The 12,897-nt window shown below is 38.5% G+C and overlaps 1 protein-coding gene across 1 annotated transcript in view; it reads right to left on the bottom strand.

The window, feature by feature from the left end:
* Window positions 1-683: 683 nt before the first annotated feature.
* The window catches only part of LOC106070279 (uncharacterized), a 23,236-nt gene continuing 11,022 nt past the window's right edge, over window positions 684-12,897 (bottom strand). Inside the window, exons 10-15 of the mRNA XM_056006869.1 lie at window positions 11,361-11,586; window positions 10,258-10,347; window positions 9,469-9,680; window positions 8,210-8,410; window positions 4,729-4,900; window positions 684-963 (exon numbers count right to left, since the gene is read on the bottom strand). Of these exons, the coding sequence (XP_055862844.1) occupies window positions 848-963; window positions 4,729-4,900; window positions 8,210-8,410; window positions 9,469-9,680; window positions 10,258-10,347; window positions 11,361-11,586 (1,017 nt within the window). The 3' untranslated portion in view covers window positions 684-847. The remainder of the gene's footprint in view (window positions 964-4,728; window positions 4,901-8,209; window positions 8,411-9,468; window positions 9,681-10,257; window positions 10,348-11,360; window positions 11,587-12,897) is intronic.

Here is a 12,897-nt window from a genome sequence, read left to right as displayed (position 1 = left end):
AAAGTAAAGGCGGTTGGTCGTTGTGCTGACTACATAACACCCTGCTCTTTAACCGTTGGCCAAAAAACAAATGACCTTAACATCATCTGCCCTATAGATCGCCAGGTCTGAAAGGGGAAATTTTTACTTCACTTTATTTCATGAATTAATAAGTAAATTTTTTATTGGTTCGTGTTTTGTTAAGAACAATGACTAATTGCAAAGTTTCAACTTCACCCTAGAAAAGGAAGTGGAAGAAATCCCTTGTTTAAAATTTAAACCAGACAGACAGACAGTCAGTCAGACAGTCAGAGTTGATATAAGCTTTGTAAAAAAAAAAGGTTTGTTTTTGTCTGATACATCGTCTGACAGACACGTGGCAGTATCACCACACATAGAAGCTTCAGTGAGTAGGTAGCAATGGACCTCATTCACCAATCGTAAATAAACAGCATTGAGTCACGTGCTTCCCTATCTCTTCTATACAACTTACTAACTAAATGTTTTAATCAACAATTGATATCAAGTGACAGTATTTTTCGTTGTTTTTAATCAATGGTCATCACGTGACCGTTCGTTTTTTTTTTTTTGGTGAATGAGGTCACAAGCTGTAAAAGTAAATAAAAGGGTGAACCGAAGTGCAAGCAGCAATGGGTTAATCAATGGGTTAATCAATGGGTTAATCTTCAAAGAAGTCGATGAAGTAGTTCAGCTGTGTCCATATAAATACAATTGTTTATTGGATCAGTCTCCGTCACAATAACTGCATCTTACATTTAAAATTCAAGATACCAGCCGCCAGTTAAAATACTCATATGCAATAATTAAATCTTATTGAAAATTAACGTGTACACCGGCCATATGGCGTTTACAAAATTCTGGCTCGAAGTGTTGAAATAATCTCAAACTGTCCATACAACATATTGGAAGGTGCTGATTTTTTCTGGAAAGGTTGCTGCCCACCACAGTACAAGTACATCAGGCCTGGAAGGAAAATGTTTACCAATAAAAATAATTTAATCAGTGATGGAAAAATACAGTTTAGATCTAAGTCGTTTCTACAAGCCCTAGGTGCAAAAACATTTGTATGGTGGTATTCTATATCAAGAAAGTAATGATCTTTAGTTTTTAAAGTTAAGTAATAATGCAATACCATTTTGCGGATTTGTAAAAGAATGCGCTATTAATCACAGAACTATATATTCAGGCTAATCTTCGACTTAAAGCCATTTCTGCTAGTTTCTATTGAGATAATGTTTCGAAAATCATAGATCGAAATAATTTAAGTCTGTTATTTTAGTCATCTTGTTGATTGATGACCTAGATCTTTCTAGATTATGTATATAAAAATTGCTAAATAATAATTATGAGACGAGAGCATGGACGCCCGCAGGGGTGTGCAAGGGGGTGCACTTGTAACCCCCCCCCCCCCCCCCCCAGCATTCTAGTCATTTTTTCGGACCATCAAATCAATTAACTTCTAAGAAGCAACTGAACAAGTAGTGCTTTCACAGGTTAATGTAATAGTAGATTAGCCTAGGCGTATCAGGAATTGATGACCAACCATGTATGTGCACGCCTCTGAATTCCGAGTAGCCACATTTTAGCCATTTTTTTTAAATATTTAATAACGAAATACACATTCCAGATCTGTTTTGTTGTTATTACGTAGATGTAGATTTAGTCAGACTCCAGAGGGGTGCAAGTGCAAAACCATGCACTCCCCTGTGGGCGCCCATGTATTATTGATTCAAGAGCTTAATAAATTAATGTTCAAAAAACGTTTGCGCATTGTCTTCTGCGTCTAAATCTAAAAGCCTGTTATTGGAATATTATAAAGTGTATTAACTTAACAAGTAGTGCTTCCACTAAGTACAGTTGTAAAGATATGCTATTATTGTAACTAGAATAGGCCAATCTGTAGTTCATGTCCGACCATGTACGATTTATTCTAGGCTTGCAATTCTTTGCACTACAAAGGTTGTCAAATATTCTATAGCATGTTAGTCGTGACGATTTTTTTTCATTTACACATAGATTTAGTTATTCTGAATGCCACAAGATCGACTTTCACAAGACATTCTGTATGGTGATTTAACAGAAGGCAGGAGATTCGCAAGTCATCCACTGCTGAGCTATACTGATGTATGCACATGCCACATAAAGCTCTTCAAAATCGACACTAACAGCTGGTAAAAGTGGCACTGGAAAGATCTTCATGAAGAGCAAGCATTAAAGGAAAGGTCCTGGATTGCTGATGCCATACACAATAGTAGTAGAAAGAAGGGTGAAAGTACAAAGGATTGGCCTTCACACAAGAAGTTGCATTGCAAAGGGAAAAAATCGGCTCGAGACGTGAAATGCCACAATTACTTTTTATATTTAGTTAAGGTCTAAAATATTTTTTTTTTGCCTTGGAGGAGAAATCCTTGTCAATTTTCTTTCAATTTGATAAATGTTCTAGTTTCTTTAAACAAAAGTAAAGAGTGTTAATGTATTTACGTCTTGCGGTTGGTGTCAGCGCTCGATAAAATAGGTGAAACACGTCCACCAGTTTACAAAAGAAGAGATACAAGAAAGTTCTTCTCATGCCAACGTCCAAGTCAAATCGTTGATTTAGATCAAAGGAGCACTGGAAGCAGCAAGAAACCAAGAAGTACCTCATGAATAACTGCATTTGCTGGGTATTTTAGTGAAGAATTTGTAGATATCTCAGGCACTGAGCAGATGTCTTTGAGTGTTTGTTTTGTTGATTGCGGTTGTATTCGACTTCATTGGTTTAGCTCCTGTGGTTCAGAGAGACGCACTGCATGTGCCTAAAGTCATTGTAAAGTCTAGACATGGACAAACTACTCGGCCAAGGCTGCCCCCTGATGGCTAGTATTCTTTTTCCGTAACTGTCCCTAGCAAAAGCGTTGGTGCTAAATTCACCTCTTTTGTGTGAGACACGATGAACTGAAAAATACGAATCTATTCGAGAATTAAGTCTCAACTTTGACTGTTTGGCGGATCTTAAAATAACGACTGCAAGTGAAATCAAACAAACTGCATTTGACTTTTCATTGTCGTTAATTAGTTATCTGTTCTTGAACCAGTTTCCACGGTATTGCAGTCTTTCTAACTTAACATAGTGGCCGCTCAACAGCACATCCTTAATGGCATAATCAAAAACCAAATTGACCATCCTGAGATACACGACAGAGATATCATCTTGAGGAAGGAGAGAATGCTGGCAGAAAAACCTGATACCGGATATTGAGTTGCTGCTGCCGAGAATTCGCGGTCGACATCACACTGAGAAAACATAACACATGTTTGGATTTTGGGAGTTCTTACAGAACATGGCTATACATTACATATCTTATTTCTTAAGTTTCTTCATTACGTCTCACTTTTCGAGCAATAATAATGGTCAGTTCAACTTGTTTTTTCTCTTCATCCTAAAACGATGTAAAAGCTGCAATGCAAAGAAGGATATCAGAGCTGAGAGGTAAGCGTTCATCGCCAGCTTGTCCATCGCGACGAAAAGCAATGCATTAGTAAAGTTATTGACAGTTTCGGCAGCCACAGCCAACGTTTGCAGTTTTTGTTTGATCGAACGTAGGGAAGCACGGTCCTCGCGGATAAAGCTAACAATGTGTAGAGTAAATACTTTGTTCACGTATTTAGTTTCTTATTTTTTATTTCATGAAAAAGAAGTATTTACTGTGCACTTAATATCGATTGATAGCTCGAATCAGGGGGCATTTCTTTTCTTTAATATTACAACAAGAAAGTTGAGGCTACGACTTTGAGCCATGGGTGGCAGCTTGCACCCCCCCCCTCCTGTGGGATTAGAGATTAATTTTAACATAAGATAAGAATCTAAAAAAAAACCTAATCTGGGTATCCCCTTAGTGACTATGATCAAGGCAGACCTTGTTATATTGTATGAGATATGTCCTGTGAAAAAAGACCTGTCCTCCTTGAGTTACCCCCCTTAAGTTTACAACTGATTGTTTGTCACGGGGCCGCCTTATTCCATTGAATTCTAAAATAAGCAGTCTGTGTCTGGTAAGAGCTGGAGATATTCATATGAATAGTTATCATCGACCATCACAAACTATTATAAAGTACATGGGATCGATTAGTTCCAGAATTTCAGTCAGTGTCTAGTACTGTCTAGAAATGTTTCTTATTTAGCGGCTTCACGGTGTTGTGGGTCTATAGAAACTTGCGTCTAGTTGTGTCTTACGAGTTTTAAACAGAAAGTTATATTAAACTTTAAAAATCGTCTCCAGCTATGGTTTGAAGAGAGAAAAATAGACAGAACATGTTACTTCCACTCCCAAAATTCTTCACCTGTCGAGACGTAATTCGACTAGAATGTCACTGGATCTACTAGTTCAGTGTTTCTCAAACTATTCATAGTGACGCCCACCTATACCAAACATTTATTTTCGCACCCACCCCCCTCTTAGACAGCTTGAGCTTCTTTTCGGCGCTGCTATTCTCTTTCCGGGGTCCGAGGAGGAGCCCCAGTGTAAATTTCATAGCAAAGAGTGGAATCAAAGTTAATCAATTTCATGCATTATTTTTTAAACATTGTTAATTGATACTCAGATATGGAATTTAAACTGCAATACAGATACAAACGATTTTTTAATTTGGTGTTTAAAAAAAGGGCCTTTGCTACCCCATTGTTTGACGTTCCAGGCCCACAATTTGAGAAGTCCTGTGATGATTGATAAACAAGAAATTAGAACCAACCAGCTTTTATCACCCACTGTCCTTGATCTCTGAAAGCCATGACCTCGCCTGGAATGGTAGCCTCAACTTGGACAGTCTGTCCAGCCTTGATGTGGATACGATCAAAGTAGCCTAACTGCAGATTCGGCACCTGCAGTGTTCTGTCTGACCAGCTGATATAGCACTGGACAACCTGTGGCAAAAGTAAATGGAATTCAAACTAATAGCAAGGACTATAATGGATTATGAAGACATTTACGATGACTACTTATGACTATAATTACAAATTTGTTCCTCTACTAAAACACGGATTAGTCAGGGACGTAATTATCTGTTCTTGTCAGCTCTTCGAGGAGCCTGGGTGGGAGGGACGGCAGCTGATTTCTAAAACGGCCTTAACGATTTTCCTAGAAATTTAACAGTTAATGTATATCGCTGAGAAAAGAATTAAAATAGCTCGTTGGTGACACGAGGAAAACTCTAGTTTGACCGTTATATTTTTTTTTTAAATTTAAAAATAAATAAATGTAAATATGGCTGAAGACTATATCTAGGTTTAGAGCCAACATGACGTAGTCCTATTACTGTAAATGCGAATGTATATTGAAAGTTTATTCAATTTTATTGGAGTTTATAAGCGTGGTTTATATTTTTACGTATACCTAATATAGATTACATCTACAAGTAGATCTAGACTAGACCTTTTGGTCTAGTGTTAGAGCTAGATGTCCTTATAATGAACATACGAAATAATACGAAATAATCCCACAAACATACCATCCTCGTTGGCCGAATCAGAAAATACATCATTTCTGGCAGTTGACGCTGTGGCTGGGCGGTAAAGTGCTTGACTTACGAACCGAGGTCCAGGGTTCGAATCCTGGTGAAGACTGGGATTTTTAATTTCGGGGTCTTCGGGCGCCTCTGACTCCACCCAGCTCTAATGGGTACCTGACTGTCACGGATGAATGTGTGTATGTATATATAATCTATTTTTACATTCTGCGCGAATGACCGGAAGTGTGTTTTGTTGTCAGAGGTTGATCAGAGAGAGACCAGCGTGTGTGATATGCAGTAAAGCTGATTAAAGTTTATGTGTTTGATCTAGTGGTTTAATTGTTTTATTTCGTTAACTAGAACTGAACCAGGGACACCTAGACGTATCGAGACCTAAGGTAGATTCTATCGAGTTATAATTATAAATAGAATAGGAAAGCTGTGACACTGACATTAGTTGGGAAAAGTAAAGGCGGTTGGTCGTTGTGCTGGCCACATGACACCCTCGTTAACCGCAGGCAACAGAAACAGATGACCTTTACATCATCTGAAGATGTCACGATACCCGAATTAAACCACACATTTTTATTTAGAATTTTTAAAAATATATTTTATTATATTTAAAGTTTATTAATGGAGTTATTGTCTTTTTCTTTAATATATATTTAAAAAAAAAAAATTCTTGTTTCTAAGTCACTTCTGTAATTTATAAAACAAGAAAACTTGATCTGTAAAATCGTCTTCAAAAAACGTTCAATCTCCTCAAAGACATCCAACTGTAGAACGATGTGCTTTACTTGTTTACTAGGCAATGATATTGGATGCTCCCTATTGGCTCCCTAATCTTATTGACCTAATCAACATCAACAGTCCTTATAGTTGTACACTGAACAAAGTATGCCGAATAGGAAAGACAGGGGCCGTTTTCTATAGTCTGTGGCCTATTTGGACAAGTCAATCAATGGGATTGTAAGGGGGGGGGGGGGTCAACCTAGCTAACACAATCGTCACCCCAGCAGCAACGTATGCTCGTGAGACATGGACGTCATCTGCCGAAAATTGAGAAAAGACTAAACGTGGCTCAACAAAAATGGCAAAGACGGATTTTAGGAGTCAGTTCTAGAGATAGGGTCTCAAACAAGGAAATCCTATGCCGATCTGGGATCCGACCACTTAATGAGGTTGTGACCTGAGCGTATTGGTGAGGGTTGCGGGACAAGTCCTCTGACAGAATGAATTACGCATGCCAAGAGTTGCGATGACATGAGGGCCAAATAGAGGAAAGCGTAATCAGGGACGTGTCGTATAACTTCAGAGCAGTGGACATTAAGTGGGAAGAAGCTTCAGACATTGCAAGTGACAGAACCTTACGTAGACAGCTTGCCGATCAATGCGCCGAGCAGCGCGGAAGGATCTAAGTCTAAGTCTAAGTCAGAACAAAGTCCAGAGTTTAGTGAACAAACAAAAACGTAAACAGAAAACAATGCCAGGCATTTCGGAATGAAGCCCTCGAGTCCAACCAACTATAATAAGTGCAGGAAATTAGATGGTGAAAGTAAAGGCGGTCGGTCGTTGGGCTGGCCACATGACAACCTAGATAACGGTCAAGCAAAGAAACAGATGGCATTTACATCATCTGTCCTATAGATTGCAAGGTCTGATATGGGTTCTATATTTTACTTTTACTTTACTTTTACTTTTACTTTTACTTTTACTTTTACTTTTACTTTACTTTTACTTTTACTTTTACTTTTACTTTTTGCCAGCCTTTTAGACCTTACAGATTCCATAGACTGCTTAAGTTTGCAACACTGAATCCAGCAATGCAGACAATTACTAAATTCATTAATGTCGACAGTTCCTGTTTTTGTAAAACTAAAAGTAAGGCGTTCAATTTTTTTAAATCCGTCCCCGAGTTTGTAAAAGTAAACTAAGCATTCAGATTACTGACCTCATCAGAGTCGACTCTCCTGTGTTATTGACACTAGACCAAGCATTCAGATTACTGACCTCATCAGAGTCGACGGCCCCTGTGTTATTGACACTAGACCGAGCATTCAGAATACTGACCTCATCTGAGTCGACGGCCCCTGTGTTATTGACACTAGACCAAGCATTCAGAATACTGACCTCATCAGAGTCGACGGCCCCTGTGTTGTTGACACTAGACCAAGCATTCAGAATACTGACCTCATCTGAGTCGACGGCCCCTGTGTTATTGACACTAGACCAAGCATTCAGAATACTGACCTCATCAGAGTCGACGGCCCCTGTATTATTGACACTAGACCAAGCATTCAGAATACTGACCTCATCAGAGTCTACGCCCCTGTGTTGTTGACACTAGACCAAGCATTCAGAATACTGACCTCATCAGTCGACGGCCCCTGTATTATTGACACTAGACCAAGCATTCAGAATACTGACCTCATCAGAGTCTACGGCCCCTGTGTTGTTGACACTAGAACAAGCATTCAGAATACTGACCTCATCTGAGTCGACGGCCCCTGTGTTGTTGACACTAGACCAAGCATTCAGAATACTGACCTCATCAGTCGACGGCCCCTGTATTATTGACACTAGACCAAGCATTCAGAATACTGACCTCATCAGAGTCTACGGCCCCTGAGTTGTTGACACTAGACCAAGCATTCAGAATACTGAACTCATCAGAGTCTACGGCCCCTGTGTTGTTAACACTAGACCAAGTATTCAGATTACTGACCTCATCCGAGTCGACGGTCCCTGTGTTTGTTACACTGAACCAGGCATTCAGACTCTCATTGGCCTTAATGGCCGTCACATAGTAGAATACGGAGTAGTTAAAGGTAGTGTAGGACAAGCCGTAGCCGAATGGATACAGAGGCGGAGTCGTCATGTAGCGATACGTTCGTTCAACCATTGAGTAGTTCACCATGGGCGGCATCTGATCAAAAAAAATAAAATAAGAGTAATAATTAACCTGATGTTATCAACAACTGAACACCCAGACTTTTAAAGTTAAATCTCTCTGTTCTAGCCTTAATAGAGGATAGCCGACTATTTCGCCTGGATCTGGTGTTACTGCGATTTAAGGTACCAATAGTCTTTCAGAATCTGTACTGTTTGAGAGGGACTTCTGTCGTGAAATAAATCAATCCCAGAGATGGTTCCTTGTGTGTTTGAGTTGATGCTTTATTCCACCAACCGCACAAAGAGCAGGAAAACGGTGTACTTTCCAACCAAGGATTCGAACTATGGTCCTCTTGTCTACCCGAGTAGAATTTTGTTTGTTTTGTTATTGTTATTGGTCAATTGTTATTTGTTTTGCAATTTTTTTTATTTGTTGCAATATAAAGAAGGTTTACTTAGTGGCTCAACATTGGTTCAGGAATCTGAAAGTCCCTGGTTCGGCTCCTTGTAAAACAAAGTTAAACTAGGCAGCTTTTTTTTATATCATTTATGTCATACCTGAGTTTATCAGCACCAAATGGGTATCTGATCACTCATTCATACTGAAAAGACGGTAAGCCTTTGTGTTGGACACAACACCCTCGTAATAGTTAAAACCTACAGGTAACTTACTCGCCTATGAGAAGAATCTAGTATGTACACTTACTTTTTTTATATTATTAATACAATTCAATAAAGATATAATAAGATAGTCTTAACGAATGATGAGAATCTTAACAAATGATAAGATAATATTAACGAATGATAAGATAGTCTTAACGAATGATAAGAATCTTAACAAATGATAAGGTAGTCTTAACGAATGATAAGATAGTCTTAGGTAATGATTAGAATCTTAACAAATGATAAGATAATCTTAACGAATGATAAGATAGTCTTAATGAATGATAAGATAGTCTTAACGAATGATAAGATAGTCTTAACGAATGATAATATAATCTTAACGAATGATAATATAATCTTAACGAATGATGAGAATCTTAACAAATGATAAGATAGTCTTGACGAATGCTAAGATAAGATTACACACACCTGGTATTGATAGTACGGCCATGTGAGAGGAACTCGCCCTGCTGGTGAACCGAAGTCTCCAGAATTGGTTAAAATGTTTCTCAAGGCTTCTCCGGTGGCTTGGGCTGGGAAGTAGCATTCCAGGATGGCCGGCACCCTGTCGGCTCTATCGGCTAGGGACACGTTCAGGGGACCAGCGTTCAACAGTATGAGAACCACAGGAGCGTTACCACCTGAGGGGTAAAAAGACATTAAATGAAATGAAATGAGACTGGAGTCATTTTTGCAAAGCTTATATCAACTCCCTCTATCTGTCTGTCTGGTAAAAAGTTTGCACACGTTACATCTCCCATACCCATTCTCGGATCAAGTTGAAACTTTGCACAATTATTCATTGGCATAAACATGAATTAATAAAATATGAATGTTTACTATATAAGTTAAAATTAAGTAAAAATTTATTTTTTTTTAAATATTTTTTTACTTGTGTAGCCACATGACCTTTTCCTCAAAATGGTTACCAGGTGTCTAAAAAACGATATCAGTTTTTAAAGTTTATCACAAAAAAAAACAAGATATCAGATTTCTTAGGCATGTATATCCGACAATGTTTCTAGTGTATGATTCATATTTGTACTTGAGAGTACAACAATGGTGCGAATATCAAATGGAAAAATGGAATGGTCTACGATAATTGGATTTTAATCAAAGGCCACAAAGTCTTTATGGGGGCGGCATTTTTTTTAATTCGCACGCAGGCGGCCATAACCCTTGCGGCGGCCCTGTGTCTCATTATTAACAGGAACTCACTGTAGTAAGCGGCATCAATCCATAGAGCAGCCTGGTGACCCGGAAGTTCAACATCGGGTCTGTCTTTACCTTCACTTTCGATATCAGTTCCTAGAAAGAGCATTAAAAACACAATTTAACATGCATTAAAATAAGAATTTCTTTGTTGGCATTTTTGTTAAATTGCAGTATAATAAGCAAAGGTTTCTCAAGGTTGTTAACGCCGGAAGTGGTAATGGTTCCAAGTCCACCATTACTTATAAAATGCTTCCAATAGCACGAGTCTCAAATAGCCTTTAGGCATTTATAAAAATAAATAAAGAGGGGGAAACAACCAGAATTCGAACTCCTAGGCTAAAGCCTTTTCTGTCTTCTCAAGCCAACACGGTAATTATTCTTCTAGTAAGGAGCTTATGTATAGTTATCTATTGTTTCTATAGTCTCGTCCTATTTCATGTTTATGTTCACTTAGACTCAGACGACGACCTATAAAGTGGGGTTCCCTACAAAATAGCGCCGACAAAATAGCGCAGAAAAAAATATTTTTTCTTTCATTTTGCAAGAAAAACTTTAGAAATCGTAAAATATTAATAGAGCCAAGATTTTTGTTTTAGTTTAATTTTATCATTAGTTGAGGCCACTGGGCTGAAGCACTCGTTTGTGGCGGAGATAGCACCAGATGTTGCATAAAGCTGAATAGCCAAACATTAGAAGTTGACTCATTTAAATACCTAGTGTCAAACATAACAAGAGATGGTAATTAACCCGTTTGAGCTTGGCATCCGTCGTAAACGGTAAACATTTTTAAGAGAACAAATACAACACAGAGACAAATTTTGGGAAAAACAAAGTGCATAAGCCGCTTTACCACCTAACGAAAGGCCCGATTTCGAATCTCGACTCGAGCTGATTTTATTTGCTGAACGCCTAAACCTAGCATGGAACCTTCTCTCCTACAGATCCACTCCTCTGTATTCCGTCCCGCCAACAGGTTCCCAAAACAGATTGGAGCTTAGTGAACTAAGCCTCCCATAGCATGGGAGATGCACTAAAGTATTTTTTAATACCTAATACAAGAAAACATGTCATTATATAACTCAAATGTAAGTTCCATAGACAAACACCTGTGCCTAATACCACGAAGACGAGATCTGCTTTATACACTGAGGCGGCCACTGCGGTAGCATTGTAAGACTGGCAGCGGTTTCCATCGAGACACACAGGCAGGTTCTGTCCGTCTGGAAAGATCTCCCTTATCCCTTGAAGTGGCGTCTTCACGTAGCTGGGCAAGATGGTTGGAGAGTAGTCACCGAAAATTTGACCCACGTTGTCAGCCATTGGACCAATCACCTATAGAGAATACGTCAACAATACTTCGAATTGTCATATATGGTGGATAACTATAAATAGTTAGCGTTTTGGTGTATCCGGTAAACAGAATGTTTTCATAAGATATGTATTTTTAAACGACTATGCTAAGTTATGTGACCACTTTTGCAATGCAGAATTCAATTGCTATACTCTTCCGTTTGTGTGATTCATTGGTATGATACACATTTGGGATTCTCAAACTGTGTTCCAAGAGGCCTGAAAAGGTGTTCCACCAACTGCTGAAATAATTAACTAGTAAGCCACCACGTAAATCAATCTCTCTATAAAATAATCAAAATGTTCTGCTAAATGCTCAGAATGTGCGAAGTGTTTCGTTAAGGAAAAAGGTTTGGGAAACATTGGTATACATCGATATTAAGGAAATATTACATAATTAAAGGTTCCATGTATAAAAATGGCGAACAATTAAAAAAAAAGAAGAAAAAAAAAGAAATAGCGACTTACTAGCGGTAACAACACATAGTTATCACATAGTTAAACGCTTATTAAACGTTACTCTTGAGATATTTCATTTCTTTATAGCATCATGACATTGCTTAGTTTAGTTGGCCGCTTCTAACTACTTCTTACTTTAGTTGTTTCATAATGCCTGAGCCAGTTCGGATGAAACTCTGAGTCAATGCGCCGCGGGCTCGATTCCCGATAAAGAATAGGACTTTAAGAGCGTCCTTATGTCCAGCCAATTTAATGATTACTTGACATTAGTTACAAAAGTAAATGCGGTTGATCGCTGTTTAGGCCATGTAACATCCTCGTTAATTGATGGTCATAGAAGCAAGTAATTTTACCCAAGAAATGCTAGATCTTAAATTGGAAACATATTTCGTTTTTTTAGTGTATGTTTGAAAGCAACAATGGCTGACAAGGATTCTAGAAGAAACATATCTAGAATAATCTAGATCATGTCGCCAATAGAGAAGTCTTATCCAGCACTGGCACTCACCATTTAAGCGAATGTGACTGAACGTCGAAAAGGGGTTTGCGGAACATATCATTGGACAAGACGAAAGACGTCTTCCAAAGACAGACAAAGCATGGAGGTCGAAAATAGGAAAATGAAAACAGGACCGTCCACGCCTAAAGCATGGCGTCTCTTAGAAGACCTAAAATCAGAAGGCACCAGCTGTGTAGCGGCTGTGGAAGTTTCCTGAGACTTATCTCTATGTAGAAATCTCGTCACCCTATACGGCGAACTAAAAGTCTAAGGCTTACTATGAAAGTAGCTAAAAAAAAGTTATTGTGTTTGAGGTTTTATATTTTTTTCTTGTA

The sequence above is a fragment of the Biomphalaria glabrata genome, chromosome 12 (assembly GCF_947242115.1).
Source record: "Biomphalaria glabrata chromosome 12, xgBioGlab47.1, whole genome shotgun sequence".
Classification (NCBI taxonomy): domain Eukaryota; kingdom Metazoa; phylum Mollusca; class Gastropoda; family Planorbidae; genus Biomphalaria; species Biomphalaria glabrata.
The sequence above is the reverse complement of the archived record's forward strand: the minus strand, read 5'-3'. Positions and strand labels throughout refer to the sequence as shown.